The following is a 19,584-nucleotide window of genomic DNA, read 5'->3' as shown; positions in this document are numbered from 1 at the left end:
GTGCTTTTTGTAAACGTGGGGAACAAAATTGTGAAAGCGTTCCATAATTTAGTATAAATTTACATAAAGCATTTAATTAAACGTAAATAGTTTCCTGCTTTCCTTTTTAAACAATTCATATCGGTCGTATGGGGACTTCGCAGATACATTTTACTACATATACACATAATTCTAATTCTGTGCTTGTAGTTAAATTTTCTCCTACTCTAACTAATGGCAACTTTCCCCCCCTCTATTGCTTTTAGAGAAACTGGCATATAATGTTGAATTCCTAATGGAAGAACTTCTAACAACACTTAAATATTTGGTAGTACCGATACTTAAGTGCTTTGTAATCGATAATAAAGATTTGGTTTGTGCCTCAGTAAATGGCAAGTGTTAAATACCTACTGATAGCCTTAAACTTTGCCCTTCTCATATGGTTGTGTAAATGCAAAAACTTATTTCACCGATTTACATTGACTTTCTGGGAAACTAAAAAAAAACCAAAACCCATGTTCTGTAACACCCTGTTGTGACAGAAGCAGTTTACCTGCTTTTTTGTCTTTAAAGTTTCCGTATGGCATACCTGAAGTGCGCACTTTGGCTTACTGCAGTTGTGTCATCTCCTTGGAATTTGATACAGTGTAGTTGTGTATAAATCACAATATCTTCTAACTAATAGAAACCTGATTCAGTCTCAATAACGTGCATTAAATAAAAATTCTGGAGCAGCATTTTTGAAACCTGGCAACTGTAAAATCCTGACGTGGACTTCAGTTCCCAGAATTCCCCAGCCATTTCCAGGAGTTGAAGTCCACACACCTTAAACCTTCCAAGTTTGGAGGGGAAAAATTACTCTAGAGGTATGTGTGTTGTGCCTACATCTGCTTATGCCAGCCCATTTTACCTAAGGAGAGAGCAGGGATTGGTGAATCCCAAAGTAGCTATGGAGGATGTTATCTGTTCTAATTTGAATATCACAAGCTAAATCTACTTCATGGTCCCAATGCCTCTGATTCATGCCAAGTAATGTTTTAGCAGCTACATAACAGATCAGTGTTATAACACAGGACAAGGAACAGTTGGAAGAGAGCTACATACACCCCAATTTTAGAGCTACATACATTCCCATGTACCACAATTTTGGGGACAATTCAGAGTTAAGAAACAAAACCAAAACAGATCAGTTTATATTGTTTATTTAAATGGAAATTTTACAAATACACAGAACTTCCTTTGGCACTTGGAAATCCAAACTTCATAGTGACATGATAAAAATCTAAGGCATAAATGCAGTCTTTAAAAACTGAAATACACAACGTAGCATATAGTTTAACAATAAATTACTCCATTTTATATAAATTATTAGTAGCAAACCTCAAATAAGAACAGCACCACAGTAGAAAAATAAATTGATAAATGACCAGTTTAATTTTTAACTGAATATTATTTATTAAATACCATTAATCATATCGAAAAAGATTCTGAATTTTGTTTTATCTATTGTGTGCCTAAAGATGATTTGAATTAGAAGACCAGAAGCTTCAAGTTAATTGAAATATTAACACTCATTCTAAGCTGTCAGTATAATGCTGCAAAATAGCAAAAATATTCCTCTACGATATGCTCCAAAATTTAAAATGAATAGATCGTAGCAATAAGCACAATAATGTTGTAATCCCAATATTTCATTGAAAAAGCTGATCCTTTTAATGCCTGGCCAATGTCCTCACTCAAAAGCACGAGGAAGAATTTATCCTATAAGGTTGTATAGATTCAGATTAAATTTAGAAGAGTTACCTGAGAACTTAATAGAATTCATAGTGTGAAAGCAGCTATATCGGTTTCCTAGTTCACTCAGCTGCAGTGAGAAATCTTTGGAGGGAAACTTGCCTGAAATCTGTGAACAGAGTTGCTTTAATGAGACTCAGATGCGGTGTTTACATTCTTCATTCTGAAACACTGCACATTCCTATTCATCCAATCTTCACAGCATCTATACCCTGCTGAGAACGTTTTCAATATATGTATGGACTTTTTATTAGGTTACTAAGGAGATTATGTCTCTGAATCCAGTGTTAGAAACTGGCCCAGCAGACCAGTCAATTCTTCCTTTGTAAATAAATATCTGGGATCCAAAAGTGTCCTTGCAATTCTTACTGCAATTCTTTTTTCTTTCATGTGGCCTATTAAAGCCTTATATGACCAAAATAATAATAATAATAGTAATAAAAATAATAATCAAAAGATATATTCTAATCAAAAGCAAACCTTGACATGTTTAGTACGTATATCCTGTGAATTTTGATGAGAAGTATAACCCATTGCTGAGCTAAGTATTCCAAACACTTCCTAGACAGGAAGTCTTGACTTAATTGTTCATTTTGTGACTTTTCAAAGTCACAACAGCCACTGAAAAAAGTGACTTATGACATTTAACAACCACTGCAGAAGCCCAACAGTCGTGTGGTCAACATTTGGACGCTTGGCAACTTCTGGCCGTTGCAGTGTCCCGGAGTCACATGCTTCCCTTTCCTTTGGTGACCCTTTTTGACAAGCAACATCAATGGGGAAGCCAGATTCACACAACTGAATTGAACAACTGCAGTGATTCATTTAACAATGGTGGCAAGAAAAGTCGTAAAATGGAGCAAAACTCCTTTAACTGTCCCAGCAACCAAAATTTTGAGCTCAACTGTGAGCGTAATTCGAGGATTATCTTTGAAAGCCCCCCTTTAAGGGAAATCATTATCTATGCATGTATAATAGGTTAAAAGATAATTATGAACAATTAAATACAAAACAATTAAGATACCCAATGTCAAAGGTTAGAATTTGTCAAAGCCTAGTGGCAGATACCATTTTTTGTTGTTGTTAACTTTTTATTGTTAACATTTTTAAATTTTCATTGTGATATTAAAGCAGTGTTTCTTAACCTTGACAACTTTAAAATGTCTGGACTTCAATTCCCAGAATTCCCCAGCCAGTTGAGAAACCCTGCATTAAATCGTGTACAGTCCGTAACAAAATTCTCCAAATACATGTTTTCATATGTTTTGAAATGAATTAATCATGGAGCAACAAACTTACATTTAAAATGTTTTGCAACTACTATCTTAACACTGTATTTTGAAGTCTTAAAGGTCATGAGGCTTTCAGCGTTTCTTTTAATATCTACTTTTAGCCTCCGAGATGCGTTTAAATTCTTGCAGAGATAAAAATGTTTGCAAACCATAGAACAGAAGCACGTATAGTGTTATGTGGATTTGAGGATTTGTTATTTATTTTAGTAATTCTCATACCAATTTCTGTAACTTTATGAAACATTTAAGCAGGATGTAGCTTTAAGGCATGGATGAGTGTTATGTGGATCGAGAAGAACTGAACATTAATTCAAATACTTGCGCAACACTAGAATACTAATTTTTGTCTCTTCCCTACATGGCGTGCAAGTATATACTCACAGTATTCCAATTAAAATTAACTCTGAAAATTAACTTTTTTTCAAGTAAAAAACAGCAACAACACTTGGATTTCAAAATGACTGACATCAACACTATTACAATTTCTATTCAGTCCTGCTCTTCTGGAAGAGCTCAGCAGGGTGGCTTACAATTAAATTAGGATTAAATCAAACTACAATAGCAGAACATAGCAGATGTGATGCTCAATAAATTTATTTGCCCATGTTAATTTTGTTTATTTAAGAACATTTATATGACTGCCCACTCACTCTCAGTGACTCTGGGTGGCTTACCAAAATTAAAAACAACTAGTACTAATACTGCTGCATAACAATAGGGCCACAAAGCAAAGAATCACAGAGATATGCTCTCAAGACTTAATTCCATGCCACAAAATATGTGAGGCTGTCAATTAAATGTTCTCTGTGAACTCCATTAACACTCCAAACTGCAAATTGTCTAGCATCATTTTATTGCACCACATTTCAATTTATCGCTTCTCCCCTGTTGCAAGCTGACCACATTCTTCTGCATACTGTTACCCTCAGCAGCTTCTCACTTCAAGTACCATCCAGGCGTTGGGACAGTCTAGCCGCAATCCAATTTCTGTGTTGATATACATCGGTTCCGAATGACTATTTCTTCAAATACATCAACCAGAGTACCAAAGTCTAGATATCTATTATTATTCATTACGTATCAACAACTTTCAACGTATTCTCTGCATCGAAATTAATTGGGGAAAAGGAATCTTTTAATATTGAACAAAACGTAGTAAATGAGACCAAGGTTTTTTTTTCCTGCCATCTGCACAACTTAATAGAAACAAACAGAGGTCTGACCCCCTTCAGAAATGCATATATAGGTTAACAGTATGAACACTTGTATTCTACTTGCTTACTAAGATGTCCTGCTTTTTTTGAGGTAACGGTAGCTTTGGTCTAGCAGTTTTAAATATTCCACATTCCTTAGAAGGATCAGTGCTTCATGCAGCCCAATTGCTTGTGTACCCAGCTATATCTGTCTCTGTTCCTGCAGCAGCAGCAGCATTCAGAGCTTCTAAAGCAAAATTACAGCCACTGTTCTATCAGCACATATCAAGATACTGTCAAGTAGTTTGCCTATCAAGCATATAGTCAAAGTTGCAGTTGATGTTTTGTGGCTAGCTTCTTATCCGTGACCTTCCATTAACAATATCCCATTTCAAAACCGAAGCTGGGGATGGAAAGACCGAGTGAAGGAGGATAAGCAGAGAGGATATCTTCAAACTGCTCAGTCTCAATAAAGCAGAATTGTATTGGCAGTGAACCAGTGTATTTTCATGCACTCTCACAAGGCAGCTTTAAATGTTTCTAATTTTGTTCAGTTTTTACGGGACCTCTGCCAGAAGCAATTTTCAAATGCCTTGCCTAAGAAACTGACAAACCAAAAGACCTAAACACATTTTAAACTGGGATATTTTCCAAAATGAACCAACGGCTGTTTGGGCAGAAGCAGAGGTGAGTAATCCTATTATGAGTTTTGCCAAACTCAAATTATTCAAAGTACTACTTGGAAAAAACTTGATTTTTTAACTTGGTAGGAGAAGAGAATAATAGCAATAGCACTTAGACTTTTATAGTGCTTAATGGTGCTTTATAGCCCTCTCTAAGTGATTTACAGAGTCAGCCTCTTGCCCCCAACAACCTGGGTCCTCAACTTACCGACCATGGAAGGATGGAAGGCTGAGTCAACCTTGAGCCAGTGGGAATCGAACTGCCAAACTGCTGGCATTCATCAGAATTAGCCTGCAATAATGCATTCTAACCACTGTAACACCATAGTTCTGATAGTCCAACAACCTGCAGCTGCTCAACTACAATCTTAGACTCTGTTTCCATAATCAGTTTCCATAATGACTTGAATTCCCCAGCCAATATTAGAACATGGAATTCAGTGCATATAAATTTCAGAAAACCGATGCCTCAATATAGTGGGACCAAATAAAGGTCTAAGTATAATGTCTGAGAAATACATAGTTGCAAAGATAAAAATACCAGAAACAAAAATGAATTAATGTATTAATGTTGCAGTCTTAGGCCAGCTCAGCTCTCGAGGCCATATTAACAAATCAGCGGAAGAATGCTGCCCTTATTTTGAAACATACACAGGCCTATTTGGTAATTTTAATTCAACAATACCCTGAAGTACATTCTGCATTTCTGTTTAACTGCCTTCTACACAGTACGTACCTTAAAACATTATTGGCCTAATCAACAGTGCTACATGTGGAGATCTGTGTGTGAGAAGTGCTTCATTTAATATTTGTACAAATAACCAAAAACATTCTTGCAAACATGCAATGGCTTGAACTTAAATATAGTGATTTTTCTTTCCATAGTACCCACATTTGCCTTTAATACGTTTTACCACATGGGTTGATAGAGGTTTGGCAACCCATATTACGGCTCTTAACTGGAATACGGAATAATGTCCCATCCGAACACATACAAAGTTTGTAACGTTCCCAGTCACCATTGTTAAATTGTTCCTTGTGAGAAGAATTTGGCAGTCGGGATACATTGATCATCACGCTTCCATTCAGGATAATGGAATTGTCCTAGGAAAGGAATATGTCTAAATCAATGAACATGCAACAGTCTTCATAGTCTTCTTTTAATATTATCTACTTTTAGCCTCCAAGATGCCTTTACATTCTTGCACAGATAAAAATGTTTGCAAACCATACAACAGAAGCACCTATAGTGTTATGTGGATTTGAGGATTTATTTATTTTAGCAGTTTTCATACCAATTTCTGTAACTTTGTGAAACATTTAAAGAGGATGTAGCTTTAAGGCATGGATGAGGACTGTGGATCGAGAAGAACTGAACATGAATTCAAGTGCTTGCACAACATTGTTGATACTTTTAGATCACATGATCCATTTTCATTTTGCATCAATGGAAGATTTCATCTAGTTCTAGTCTTAAGAGTAGCAACACTTTCCTAACTTACTACATAATATCCCTTAATATTAAACAGCAATGGAGGGACAGAGTGTAAAATTTTATCATTGGATTGCAATCTTTCTGCTTGTTTATAGAGTTGGGATGCTTGCAGAATATATTCATAATATAGTCTGGTGCTAACTGGCCTGCTCTGGGTTTCCTGGATTAATGTGTGGAAGAGAATTATCAGTTTTCATGCTTTCTGAATATTCTAAGGTTGTTCACAGTTTAAAATACAGGTAGTCCTCACTTAAAGACTACAATTGGGCCCAGAATTTCTTTCATAATTCATTGCAGTCATTAAGTCGGTTACCATGTGACCTTACTGTGTTACAACCAATGTCATTAAGTAACACAGCTGTTAAATCAATTCTGAATAGGCATTTTTTGTGGGAAGTTGATAAAATCCCACCAGAAACCGACTAAAAAATGATGGAAATTGCAGTCACAGATTCAAGCCATTGCCAGGCACCAAAAATTGCAATCATGTATCTGGAAGGGAAGCATCAACCATAACTTTTGAGGATGGATCCTAATTTTCTTTTTGGGGTCTGTTGCATTTTTGAACAATTATTAAGCAACCAGTCATTAAGCAAGATTATCTATACTATCACAGTCATACATTGTGAGAGACAATATTTTAAATGTTTTATAGAAATAATATAAACCACTTTTAATGTTTTAAGTAAGAAGCAATACTATAAAATGTAAATTGTCATTATTTATATGCAGTTGTGAAGTTAACGTGACCATGAATGTAAAAATAAGAATGGTTTACCAGTAAACACAAGCAAAATAAAGGCAGTAATTTAATACATTCATCCTTATTTAAAATAGATTTTGAAAGCAGCTTATTTTATTTATTTATTTATTTTGTCAAAAGCTTTCAATACAATAGAAATAAGAATAAACATAAGTTTAAATATAAGAAATAGGAACTAATAATTGGGGACAATAGGACAGGGACGGTAGGCACGATTGTGCACTTATGGACGCCCCTTACAGACCTCTAAGGAATGGGGTGAGGTCAATAGAGGTTAGTTTGAGGGTAAAGGAGTGGGGGGTTTGAGCAGGTGACAACAGAATCAGGTAGTGAGTTCCAGACATTGACCAATCTGTTGCTGAAATCGTACTCCCTGCAATTGAGTTTGGAGTGGTTTACATTTAGTTTATATCTGTTGTGTGCTCTTGTGTTGTTGTGGTTAAAGCTGAAATATTAATTAACTGGTAAGACAGTTAATATTCATTAACTGGTAAGCTTACTTTAATAGTGTCCAGTTCTCTTATTTTCTACTCATCAAGAAAGAAATATGAGTTACAACTAAATATAGAAACAAATGTGTCTCCAACCTTCCCTTTCTTTTTTGAAATTGTTCAAGTGGAAGCAACCATCTGGGGTGACTAATTTGGACTCTTGAAATTTAAAAAGGTTTGGACTTCATAGTCTAAACTGGCCAATCCAATGTTATGTTTGTTTGAAATCGCAATACCATGTTTTTAACACATTCCTTCCCTCCCTGCAACCTTACAGTCACCTGCATTGTACTCCACGTATTGAGCCTACTTACAGCTACAATACAGGTAATACTTGACTTGCAAGCATTCGTTTAGGACACTGTCTTCTTACTCTTCTGCAAAGATGCTATTTAGTTTTAATACTGAATATTCAAATATCCTGCATTTGCTTCCAAACATAGCCGCAAGTGTTTGGGTGCATATAATTTATTCGGGAATTCAACAGAGCATTGTGTGTATGAAGCGGAAAGCGTTTATGCACAGAACAGATTTAAAGGCCAACTGAAACATTCAAAATACAGTGTGTATGTGTTTGTGTGAGAGTGTGTGTGCATCCAAGTTTAAGTTCACGAATGGCAAAACTGAACCAGTATCTGACCAAATGACATTTCTTTAGTCGAGCGACCACATTATAAAATAGCTGAAAATCCTGGAATTACTTACGGCTCTCAGTTCCAAGTTCCGTCCGATGGAAAACTTTATGGTTTTGCCCATAATAAACACTCCTTCATTTCCACGGACAATAGCGCGCCCATCCACTTTTATATTGAGATCACTGGTGGCATTGCTTGTAATCTAAAGAGAAAAAAGAGCATATTGGCTATACAATATGTTTACTAAACTAGTATCAAATATATTTTAAAAAATGAAAATATCTTGTGTAAAAGGCGCCTTGTTCTTAAACAGTGCTATTCACTATTTGCACTTTGATTATAGCACATAATTGTTTAGGATTACCAGATCTGGACTTTAAAATTGCTCTCAGATCTGAATGTTAAAGTTCTAGATTTCTATTCTTATTCATCTGCTGTCTTATTTGTTGTTTGGATTCTTGTTACAGAAACAGTAGCTTTATAAGACATAAAATTTATTTGTCATTACACTCGCAGCGGGGTGCAACGAAATGAGAGTGCTCTTCCACAAAGTAAAAACTGGACAAACACCACTAAAAGAAAAAAAAATTAAACCCTAAACACAACCAACCATACAATCATCTCTGTGCAATTTAAAATGTAAATACCCATTACTCTCAGCCATTTAATTCCACAAAAATCTTATGACCCTGCATTCAAACTCAAAACTGCACTTGGATAAAAACTGTTCTTAAATCTGATCGATCTTGTTCTCCAGCCCTCCTAAATCTCCTTCTCGATGGTAATAGTTCAAAAACTGATGTCCCCGGATGAGAGGTCATTCAATATGTTAAGTATCTTCCTCCTACATCTATTCCTATGCAGTTCTTCCAAAGAGGGAGTGAAACGTAATAATATCTTTTGGGCCGTCTTGATGCCTCTGAATTGCCTTTTTCTCTGCCACTGTGCAGCTCGAGAACCATACACAGAGACAGTAGGATAATATACTCTCAATTGAACTCTGATGGAAGAGAGTGGTCAGTAGACTCTCAGCCAGTTGTTGTTTCCTAGAATCCTTAGTAAATACAGCGATTGTTTGTGCCTTCTTAAATTAAAGCAATAGTGTTTGCACTCCAGGTCAGGTTATTTGCCAATGATGGTCCGAAAACTTACGTTCAACCACCTGTTCCACACGAACTCCCTCCTCCATGCATATAGAATCAAATTTTGTTTATCAGAATAGAACAGAACAAAAGCTGGAAGGGACCTTGGTGGTCTTCTAGTCCAGCCCCCTGCTAAACCAGGAGAATTTATACAATCTCAGACAAATGATTGTGCGGTCTCTTCTTAAAAACCTCCAGTGACGGAGCGCCCACGATTTCTGAAAGCAACTTCTGTTCCACTGATTAATTGTTCTCACGGTTAGGAAGTAGTTTCTCCTTAATTCCAGGTTGCTTCTTCCTTTGATCAATTTCCAACCATTATTTCTGGTCCTGCCCTCTGGGTGCTTTGGAGAATAATTTGACCCCCTTTTGAATATTAGTTTGTTCAAAATTTGTTTATTATTTTATAGAAACTTAGCTTTATCTAAACATCACAGAGCAGCACTAACTGAGTTCTGTATGATTTCTATTTAAGCGATATGCTTAGAATTGGGTTCCTCCATGCCGGTACCATCACGGCACCTGCCACCCCTAAGATCTGAATTGCCCTTCCCTGACTCGTGTTTAAAAGGTCCATGGAAACTTGGCTTTTCTGAATCTTACGTTAGGGTGGATGGCAAGTCTGTTGCAAGGGAGGTGTTTTTTTTTTTTTTTTTTGGGGGGCTTAATTTAAATGGAAGTAAATCATTGTTTTTATTGCTCTATCTTTTTTTTCTTACAGATAGTCCTTGATCTACAATCATAACTGAGACCAGAATGTCTGTCACTAAGCAATGTGATTGTTAAATGGGTTAAATAAGCAAATCATGTGTCATCAAGCCATTCTGGCTTTCCCATTGAATTTGCTGGTCGGAAGCAAGGTGGGAAGTGCATAATTGATGATCTACCATTGTAGAAACATGCCGATTGCCAAGTGCCCAAATCGGGGTCATGAAACTGTGGGTATGCTGACATGGTCGTAACCGTGAGGACCATTCTTGTGATGACCCGGGGCGTGACACAAAAATAACACAGTCACAAAAGTGGAATAAATTCCCTTTCATGCTTCCAACTTGGGCCCCAATGTCCAATTAGCCTCGACTTGATATCAAACTCTTCCAAAAAAAAAAACAGTCTACGAAGAGAGTAAATGCAGTCCGAACCAAAAGTAAAAATAATTAGAAATTTAAAAAACCCAACACAAACCACACTGGAGTCATTAACACGGCAGGCCAGGATGATAAATTGCAGACTTCCATAAGATAACGCAGCAACCACAGTTGGGAAGATGCCAAAACCCAAATAAGCCTCGACCAAGATAAAGCACACTTTGCTACCAGCAAAGAGCTATTTAAAATGCCTCACTTATATCCTGTTCTCCCAGCAACTAATGCAACTAATGAAAGGGATCAGGGCCTTTTCCTCTCCTGTAAGATATGTTGCTCCCTTCTCAGTTTTGCCCTACATGCCCTAGGATGAAGAGGGGATGGTCCTGGGTCTTCCTCTGAATGCCCAGCGGAGTGTGGTCTTCCCCCGTTTCTTCCACAGCTTCTGGAGGCACACTCCCACCCCCTGTCAGCTCCTCAATCTCCCCCTCAGAGTCAGACTCCACAAGGGCATGACAATTCTTAAGTCACTTTTTCCAGCACTGTTTGTAACTTTGAAAGTTGCTAAAATGAATGGTTGTAAGTCAAGGATTATGTGCACTGTTTTTATTGGTCACAGACTGCCCAGAGTCTTTACAAAGTTGATTGGTTATCTGCATTTGACAATAAATAAATTACAATTAACGAAGCATATACAATGCATATACAATGGAAGCGGTTTTCGCCCTTTTTGTGTGCCTCCGGCCCCTCTGAAAAAAAGGTGTGGTGCGCGGGTCCCGCCCGCCTCGGGAAGGGGGGGGGGGGCTGTTGCCTTCCCTCGGTGCTGTTGCGCGCGCGGGGCCCGCCGCCTCGGAGGGAGGCAAACGTTGCCTTCCCTTCCCGACTCAGGCGCAGCAGACCCCACGCCCGCCAGGAAGGCAAAAGCGTTTGCCTCCCTCCGCGGCAGGACGGGGCGGGCGCGCGCGGGGGGGGTTTCAGCCCCAGCGGAGGAAAGGCAGGGGGGGGCGCGCGGGCGCCGCGCGCCCGGGGGGCGGGGAAAAACGGCGCCCGGGGCGAGACGGTGCCCACAGCCCAGCGGAAGGAAGGCGGCCCGGGGGGGCGGCAGGGGGGGGTTGGGCGGGCGGAGGGGGGGCCAGCCGGGAGGGCTGCCCCTTCCGGCGCCGCGGAAGGGGAAGGCCCCGGAGGGGGGGGGGGGGGGGGGGGGGGGGGGAGGGGCCTCCAACGCCCCGGGGGGGAAGAGGTGCCCGGGGGGGGGGGGTTTAGGGGGGGAAGAGGTCGGCGATGTGCGGACCACAGCCCCGCTGGAGGAGGCGGCCCCCCGCGGCGGGGGCCGCGCACCGGAGGAAAGGCATGGGGGGGGGTAGGGGCCCGAGGGGGGCCCGCGCCCTTTTTGGGTTGGTCCCTGAGTGAGTCGTTAAATTATTTTATACCAGTGCGCCTTCCCTCGCATAGTTCCCGTTTTTGTGAAAATAGGTGCCTCTTTGGTAAGTATAAAGGTTTAGAATATTGTTGTAGTACCTGTTTACATACAGAGATCTAATGCATGGTTTAAATGTCCAGTCATTCCAAGGTCTTTCTGTTCATTATAGTTAACTAGATACATCTTAGTTACTGTTTGCTTGCTTATTAACTATGTGCAGAACATGAGGCTCTACTTTTGAAAATTTATATGAATCTCAATAAAAATATAAATAAAAATTTGAATTTTAGATGACATTGTTTTTTAAAAATATATTATAAGTTTACAGTTGGAAGTAAGCAAAATATAATCCATACCCTTTCTGTAGATGCTTTTTGGACATTTAAAATTTTTACTCCACTTGGCAAATTAAACTCATGGGTATTGTAGTCAGTGCTAAACAAAGTGTTTTGAGTTCGTGGGTCAACAAATTCCATTCCGATATCGCTGGTAATTGAAGTTTTATTTTTCTCCACACTAAGTTTTGTTTCCCCTTGCTGAAATACAATCTTTAAAAAAGAAAGAAAGAGGGTGCTGATTTTAATAACACAGAAATTATTTTGCTTAAATTATTAATTGGTAGTGCTTTTTCATTTTAATAAGAAATTTATAAATTTATTTTTAAAAGGTATAAATGCAAGACAGCATCCAACAAATTGAACAAAACAATTAAAACCAAAATAAAGAAAACTGCAATATTCCAGGGTCATAGAAATAAAACTCCACAACCAAAAGAATTTCACTAGCCAGCAAAACAAACAAGCGACCAATAACTAAAACCCAGATTTTTGACTATCAGAGATATATCTTATCCATACAAGGGTATCTTAAGAGGGTATGCTACAACTACCATTATTAAGAAGATTTTCCTCTTGGTTAGATTCCAGCCAAACATAATTCAGCAAGATAATATGAAGCCAAACCTTAGATACTGAATGTTAATATGCCAGGAGGCACATACTTACTGGCTGATTTTCTCCAACAATCACCAAATCTTCGTTCCGTCGGCCTCCCACTGTGCTCTTATATAATGGGTGTATAATTCCCATATCAGAATCTTGTTTAAATCTTAATAATCCGCTATCATGAAACTCCATGCTATCGCAGCCGTTGGGCCCAATACGAATTACAGCCCAAATTATGACGGTGATCTAAAAAAGTAAACATTGAACAGTTCTGAAAGATTCATGTCGCTTGGTAAAGGAATTAACATTTGAACCATTTGCAAATTTTTTGACCTTCTCCAAAACTTTTGAGAAATGTTTATGGTACAGCGAGCCTGAATGATGTCCATGAAAGGCAGCTTCCTACAGCAGTATAGGAAACAATTTATAGGTAGTCCTTGGCCTACAACCATTTATTTAGTGGCCAATGTTACAATGTCACTGTAAAAAATGACATGAATGAACATTTCAGAACCCCCCCCCCACACACACCCATGGTCATATGATCAAAATTCAGATGCTTGGCAACTGGTTCACTTAACAACAGTGTTACTAACTTAACAACTGCAGTGATTCACTTAACAACTGTGTCAAGAAAGGTCGTAAAATGGAGCAAAATTCACTTAATAACTGTTTCGCTTAGCAACAGAGAATTGGGGCTCAATTGTGGTCATAAGTCAAGGACTACTCACATGAGGAATGGCTAAGATTCTTTCTTTTATAAAATGAAAAATAAACCATATATATCTAAAATATTTTCCCCCTCTCCTTGCATTCAATACTTTAGCTATCCATCTTAAGGAGATGTAAATGTTCTAGATGAAATTCTGGAAGACCTGACAACAGGGAGTGACTTATTATACCTTTGTTACCTCCTGTTCAATTGCTTCAAGGCATTCTACAGGGGGGCCTGCTTTTGAAGACCACTCGAATTTTGCAGCTTGTTCAAAATGCAGCCGCCCATCTTCTAATGAGTAAGGAACACCCATCCTATTTTGTGCCAGATCTGTGGGCACTGCACTTGCTACTACCGAGCTTCTGGGGACAATTCAAACGGTTGGTTTTGACCTATGGAATCCATAATGGCTTGGCACCCAAACAGAACCTATCCTATGTGAGAGATCTGGGCAGGGGTCAGCAGTCAAATCTTCTGGAATAGCCTCCCCCCGAGATTTGTAGGATGCCCTCCCCCACCTGATATTTCAGGAGTACCATATTTTTTGCACTACAAGACCAGAGGTGGTATTCAGCAGGTTCTGACCAGTTCTGGAGAAACGGTAGCAGAAATTTTGAGTAGTTCGGGATACCACCTCTGACTGGCCCCGCCCCCATCTATTCTCTGCCTCCCAAGCCCCAGCTGATTGGCTGGGTCTTCTTTGGTTGCTCTGCACAGGAGAACGGAGCTGGAAAGCAGGTTAGTGGGGAGGGAATGGGGATTTTGCAGTATCCTTCCCCTGCCACGCCCACCAAACCACGCCCACCAAGCCATGCCATATCTACAGAACCAGTAGTAAAATTGTTTGAATCCCACCACTGTATAAGATGCTCTAGACCATAAGACCCACCTAGCTTTTGAGGAGGAAAACGAGGGGGGGGGGGGAAATCTGCCTCTGTCTCCCACCAATTTGGCTCCTTACAGCAAACAGCTTGGTCAACTTCAGCACAGCCTGATTTAGCACGAGCAGCTGATTAGCAATTGGATTGGCCTCCTGGGATACTGCCGATCAGCTATTCTAGGCTGCAGGGATTGCCGCCACCCCCCCCCCACATTGTCGTTGCCGCCTATTGCAGCTTCCACGTGTCCCGTTTTCGACCTCCGCGTGTCCCGTTTTTGGCCCGTTCCAGGTGGCTACGAAGGGGTCGAAAACGGGATGCACGGAGGCAGAAAATGGGATGCACAAAGGTGCCAATAGGCGGCGGCGGCGATCCACGCAGCCTGGAACAGCTGATTGGCGATATTCTGGGAGGCCAATTCAACCGCCAATCAGCCGCTCATGCTAAATCAGGCTGTGCTGAAGCTAACCAGGCTGTTCGCTGCAAGGAGGCAAATTGCTGGGAGGCAGAGGCCAAAGGATGGGGGCCAGCCTGTGGGTGTGGCTTTGGCAACATTCGCTCTATAAGACGCACAGACATTTCCACCCACATTTTTTTGGTGGGAAAAGTGTGTCTTGTAGTGTGAAAAATACGGTATATAGATCACCTTACACTTCCAAAATCAGCTGGCAGGCTCAGGTGCAGTTGAGGGAACTGCCATTAGTGCATGGCATAGTAGGTTGAGTCATTCTGTCCCTTGATCAGGAAAGAACACACAGCTTCTCCTGTTGCTAGTAAGTTCTAACTGAATATCATCAGTTAGAATGCATTTTATAGATTGTTATACTTACAATTAAATTAATAACCGCCAAAATGAATAGGAGGACCAGGACACAGATCGCCAAATTGCCTTTTCTGCCTCGCAAACCAGTTTTGTGTAGACGATCTTCATCAATCGGGATGTATCCAGCCTTGAAGTTAGAGTTATGCTCTTTGTTAATATTTCTGCGTTCCACGGCCTTTTCTCGCATCGATTTCTTCACGGGGCCATTCGAGCTTTGCTAAAATTTTATCCAAAGACATCACATGGACCAGATTAATTAATATTTCATTTCTACCATAATATGATGATCAAAGGAAGATTTGCTCACTAATATTTAAATGTTTTAAAATGATCAGTAAGCATCTACATGGGACTATATCATTTATTTTATTTACAAAATGATTAGATCCTGGAGAAAGGGAGCAGAAGTTGAAAAATACTTCAACGATCCTTACAGAACAGGTAGTCCTTAAATTATGACCATAATTGAACCCAGGAATTTCGGTTGTTAAGTCATGATGGTCATAAAGTCACCACATCATCGGACCTCATTTTACAACCTTTTTTTTTGCAATGGTCATAAAGCGATCGCCATGATTCTCAAGCAAACACCAGAACCCATTATTTTCAATGATTCACTTAGCAACTGTGGCAAAAAAGGTTGTAACATAAATGTGTCAGTTAACAACAGAAATTTCAGGGTGAATTGTGATCATGAGGACTACGAAAGGTCGTAAGTTGGTTCTGCAACCCAACAGGACAGACACAGACTTCAGAGAGTAATTAGGACTGCAGAAAAAACAATTGCTACCAACCTGCCTTCCATTGAGGACCTGTATACTGCACGAGTCAAAAAAAGGGCTGTGAAAATATCTACAGACCCCTCACAGCAAGGACATAAACAGTTTCAACTCCTTCCCTCAAAACGACGCTGCTATCTGAGCATGTGGCAGTCCAAATACTATTAAATTTTACCCCTCCTTCGTGAAAAAAAATTGGAGAGTTGTAAGGTAATTTAAAAAATCTCTCCGGTTGAGCTCCCGGTTGTCCACATCTCCTCCACTGTCCTTGTTAGATTTTAGACTTAGAATAACTTTACTGTCACTTTGAATGGACACTAATCGACATATATTAAAATGAAATGTCATTGCATGCAGCTCTCAGAGAGAGTCACCAGCTCCCACATGCGTTAAAGATGACAAAATAAATATAAAGTTATGCGTATACCCACATATATTATATGACATGGAGAAACATCACAGCCTAGATAGACCAACCAAACGTAGCTTTGTACCATTTGGTACAAAATATAAATTGAAATGCAAATCAAGTCCCTTCATACAAATTAAAACTCTAATAAACTAAAGATAGCAAAATGCTATACCCTACTAAAGACTTATTTCATGGTTTGTATCAGGCAGTAAAACAAAAACAAAAAATAACCCCTAACACTCCTAAAGAGGATTTAGTTCAGCAAAAAATAATGGCATGTGCAGAAATGGCACATGCTCACATTACAAATGAAAGAGGAGGACTCCCGAGTATTATTCAATCTGGCACAAATGGTATGAATGGGTCATGGGATATAAGAGATATAAGATATAAGAATAGATATAAGAAATAATATATAATATAATATAATATAATATAATATATACAATAGATATAAGAAATAAGGAGATTAATTGTAAGAGACCTTAAGAAAATGATGTGTAGATATGTAAAATATATAGGTATATAAAATAGAACTAACAATTATGGGTGGATGTATATTAAATGTATTAGGACTTATAAGATAATACTTGTAGATGTCAAAACGCTGTTGAAAATGTGAATACGATTTGAATTGTATTGGTGGAAAACACAATAAAAATTTATGAAAACAAAACAAAAATAAGAATAGAATATAACTTTATTATAGTCATAGACCAGCAATAGACATCACTATTTACAATATATTAAAAAAGTAGACACATTATAGTACATCAAAAAAAACACAAAATAAACAATAAACAATGTAATTAATTAATTAAATATAAAATTATGCATATACTAACAACTGATCAACCCAAAATAGAACCATTTGGTACCAAATATAAATTGAAATGCAAATAAAGACCCTTCATACAAATTAAAACTCTTGATAAACTCAAGATAAGCAAAAGGCTATACCCTAAAGTCTTATTTCATGGCTTGTATCAGGTAGTACCACTAAAATAAAGTAATAAATAAAAATACAAAAGTATGCGTATACCCACATTTATAGATTATATGACACAGGGAAACAACACAGTCTAGGTCCGGATATATACATGCAGAGGGCGAGAAAAAAACAACAACCCCCCGAAATCTTGCGAGTTTATTCCATTAGGGACCCGCCTGGGCTCCGGCGAGAGGCAAGCCCTCGTAGCGGTCTATTTTTTGCTTTTGCACGGAGGGTCGGGCGCGCTTAATTGGGCAGGAATCTCCCTCTCGGACGCTGCTCCGGGCGTGGTCCTCGGCCAAGGGGCAAGCAAGCCAAGGCACCAAAGCGCATGGTTGATTTATTTTTATCATTATTATTTTTTGGAGGGGTATTTTAAGGATTCCCTTAGGATTCCTTCACAAAGCGCAAATATAACGGGGCGGCGAGGCGTGCCACGCCAGAAAGAGGCGCTTTGTGGCGGAGCCGCTGAGGCGAGCTTTCTCCCCACCCCGCGTTCCTTTCTCCCTCAGGCCGCCGACTGGCGCTGCTGAGGGCGGACTTCCCTCGCAGGCTGCTGCGAGATCCCCCACCCCACCCCAGGGGACGAGCTCAGACCCGCCATTTAGCCCCAAATTGGGGCTGGTGGGGGCAGAAGAGACTCCGGCGTCCGGGACTCCCCCCGCCCGCCAACGTCCTCCTCCTCTTCCTCCCCTCAGCCGCAGCTCAGCTTGGCGCCAGATTTGCAAAGCGGCAAATCTTTTGCAGCCTCGGCGGCTTCCCGAATCTCCTTCCCTCTCTGCTTCCCCTGGGCTACCGACCTGTTCGGAAGCCGAAGCCGCTGTCCCCGCCGCCGCTGCGGCTGGAAGAACCGCCATCTTCGGCTCTTGTCCTTCCTTTGCCCGGCAGGGGGAGCGAGGCTGCTCGTCGAAAAGCTGGCGCGGAATCCCTCCTTCGCCGCCGCCGCCGCCGGTCGGCGCTTTCTGCGGCAGGCGGCTGGTGCGAAGGGGAGAGCCGCGAGAGGCCGGGCTTGGGTGTCCCGAGAGAGCCCCGTGGAAGGATTTTTTCAGCGCCGGCCGAAAAGGAGGAGGAGGAAAAATACAGGTAGCCCTCCACTTACGACCACAATGGACCCCAGCATTTCTGTTGTTAAGGGAGACATCTGTTCAGTGAGTTTTGCCCCATTCTAGGGCCTTTCTTGCCCCAATTGTTTAAGTGAAATACCGCAGTGGATAAGGTAATAATCCAGTTGTTAGGTGAATCTGACTTCCTATAGGATAGGATCCTGCGTAGGATCCTGGATAGGATAGCATAGTGGATAGGATAGGATAAGATCCTGGATAGGATAGGATCCTGGGTAGGATAGGATTCTGGGCAGGATTGGATAGGATACTGGATAGGATAGGATAGGATAGGATCCTGGGTAGGATAGCATACTGGATAGGATAGGATAAGATCCTGGATAGGATAGGATAGGATAGGATCCTGGGTAGGATAGCATACTGGATAGGATAGGATAAGATCCTGGATAGGATCCTGAATAGGATAGGATCCTGGGTAGGATAGGATTCTAGGCAGGATAGGATAGGATACTGGATAGGATGGGATAGGATCCTAGATAGGATAGGATCCTGGGTAGGATAGGATTCTGGTCAGGATAGGATACTGGATAGGATGGGATAGGATCCTGGGTAGGATAGGATTCTGGGCAGGATAGGATAGGATTCTGGGCAGGATCGGATAGGATACTGGATAGGATAGCATACTGGATAGGATAGGATAGGATAAGATCCTGGATAGGATAGGATAGGATAGGATCCAGGGTAGGATAGGATTCTGGGCAGGATAGGATAGGATCCTGGATAGGATAGCATACTGGATAGGATAGGATAAGATCCTGGATAGGATAGGATAGGATCCTGGATAGGATAGGATTCTAGGCAGGATGGGATAGGATCCTGGATAGGATAGGATAGGATCCTAGATAGGATAGGATCCTGGGTAGGATAGGATTCTGGGCAGGATAGGATAGGATACTGGATAGGATATGATACTGGGTAGGATGTGATACTGGGTAGGATAAGATGGGAT

The 19,584-nt window shown here is 40.3% G+C and overlaps 1 protein-coding gene across 2 annotated transcripts; it reads right to left on the bottom strand.

The window, feature by feature from the left end:
• Window positions 1–1,165: 1,165 nt before the first annotated feature.
• Window positions 1,166–18,459, bottom strand: SGCB (sarcoglycan beta). 2 transcript variants are annotated; one of them, XM_026676544.2, is made up of 6 exons: window positions 18,315–18,459; window positions 15,340–15,549; window positions 12,977–13,162; window positions 12,329–12,520; window positions 8,396–8,527; window positions 1,166–6,045 (listed from the first exon to the last, which is right to left on the bottom strand). In XM_026676544.2, the coding sequence occupies exons 1-6, from the start codon at window positions 18,369–18,371 to the stop codon at window positions 5,842–5,844; spliced, it is 981 nt and encodes a 326-aa protein (XP_026532329.1). In that variant the 5' UTR covers window positions 18,372–18,459; the 3' UTR covers window positions 1,166–5,841. The 2 variants fall into 2 exon arrangements, with proteins under 2 accessions (XP_026532329.1, XP_087819694.1); XM_087963568.1 differs by lacking the exon at window positions 18,315–18,459 and adding an exon at window positions 17,570–17,699.
• Between the last annotated feature and the right edge of the window lie 1,125 nt (window positions 18,460–19,584).

Source organism: Notechis scutatus, chromosome 4 (genome assembly GCF_049901735.1).
Source record: "Notechis scutatus isolate UNSWTSFEM ecotype Mainland chromosome 4, rNotScu1.2, whole genome shotgun sequence".
Lineage (NCBI taxonomy): Eukaryota > Metazoa > Chordata > Lepidosauria > Squamata > Elapidae > Notechis > Notechis scutatus.
This window is presented reverse-complemented; position numbering and strand designations above follow the sequence as displayed.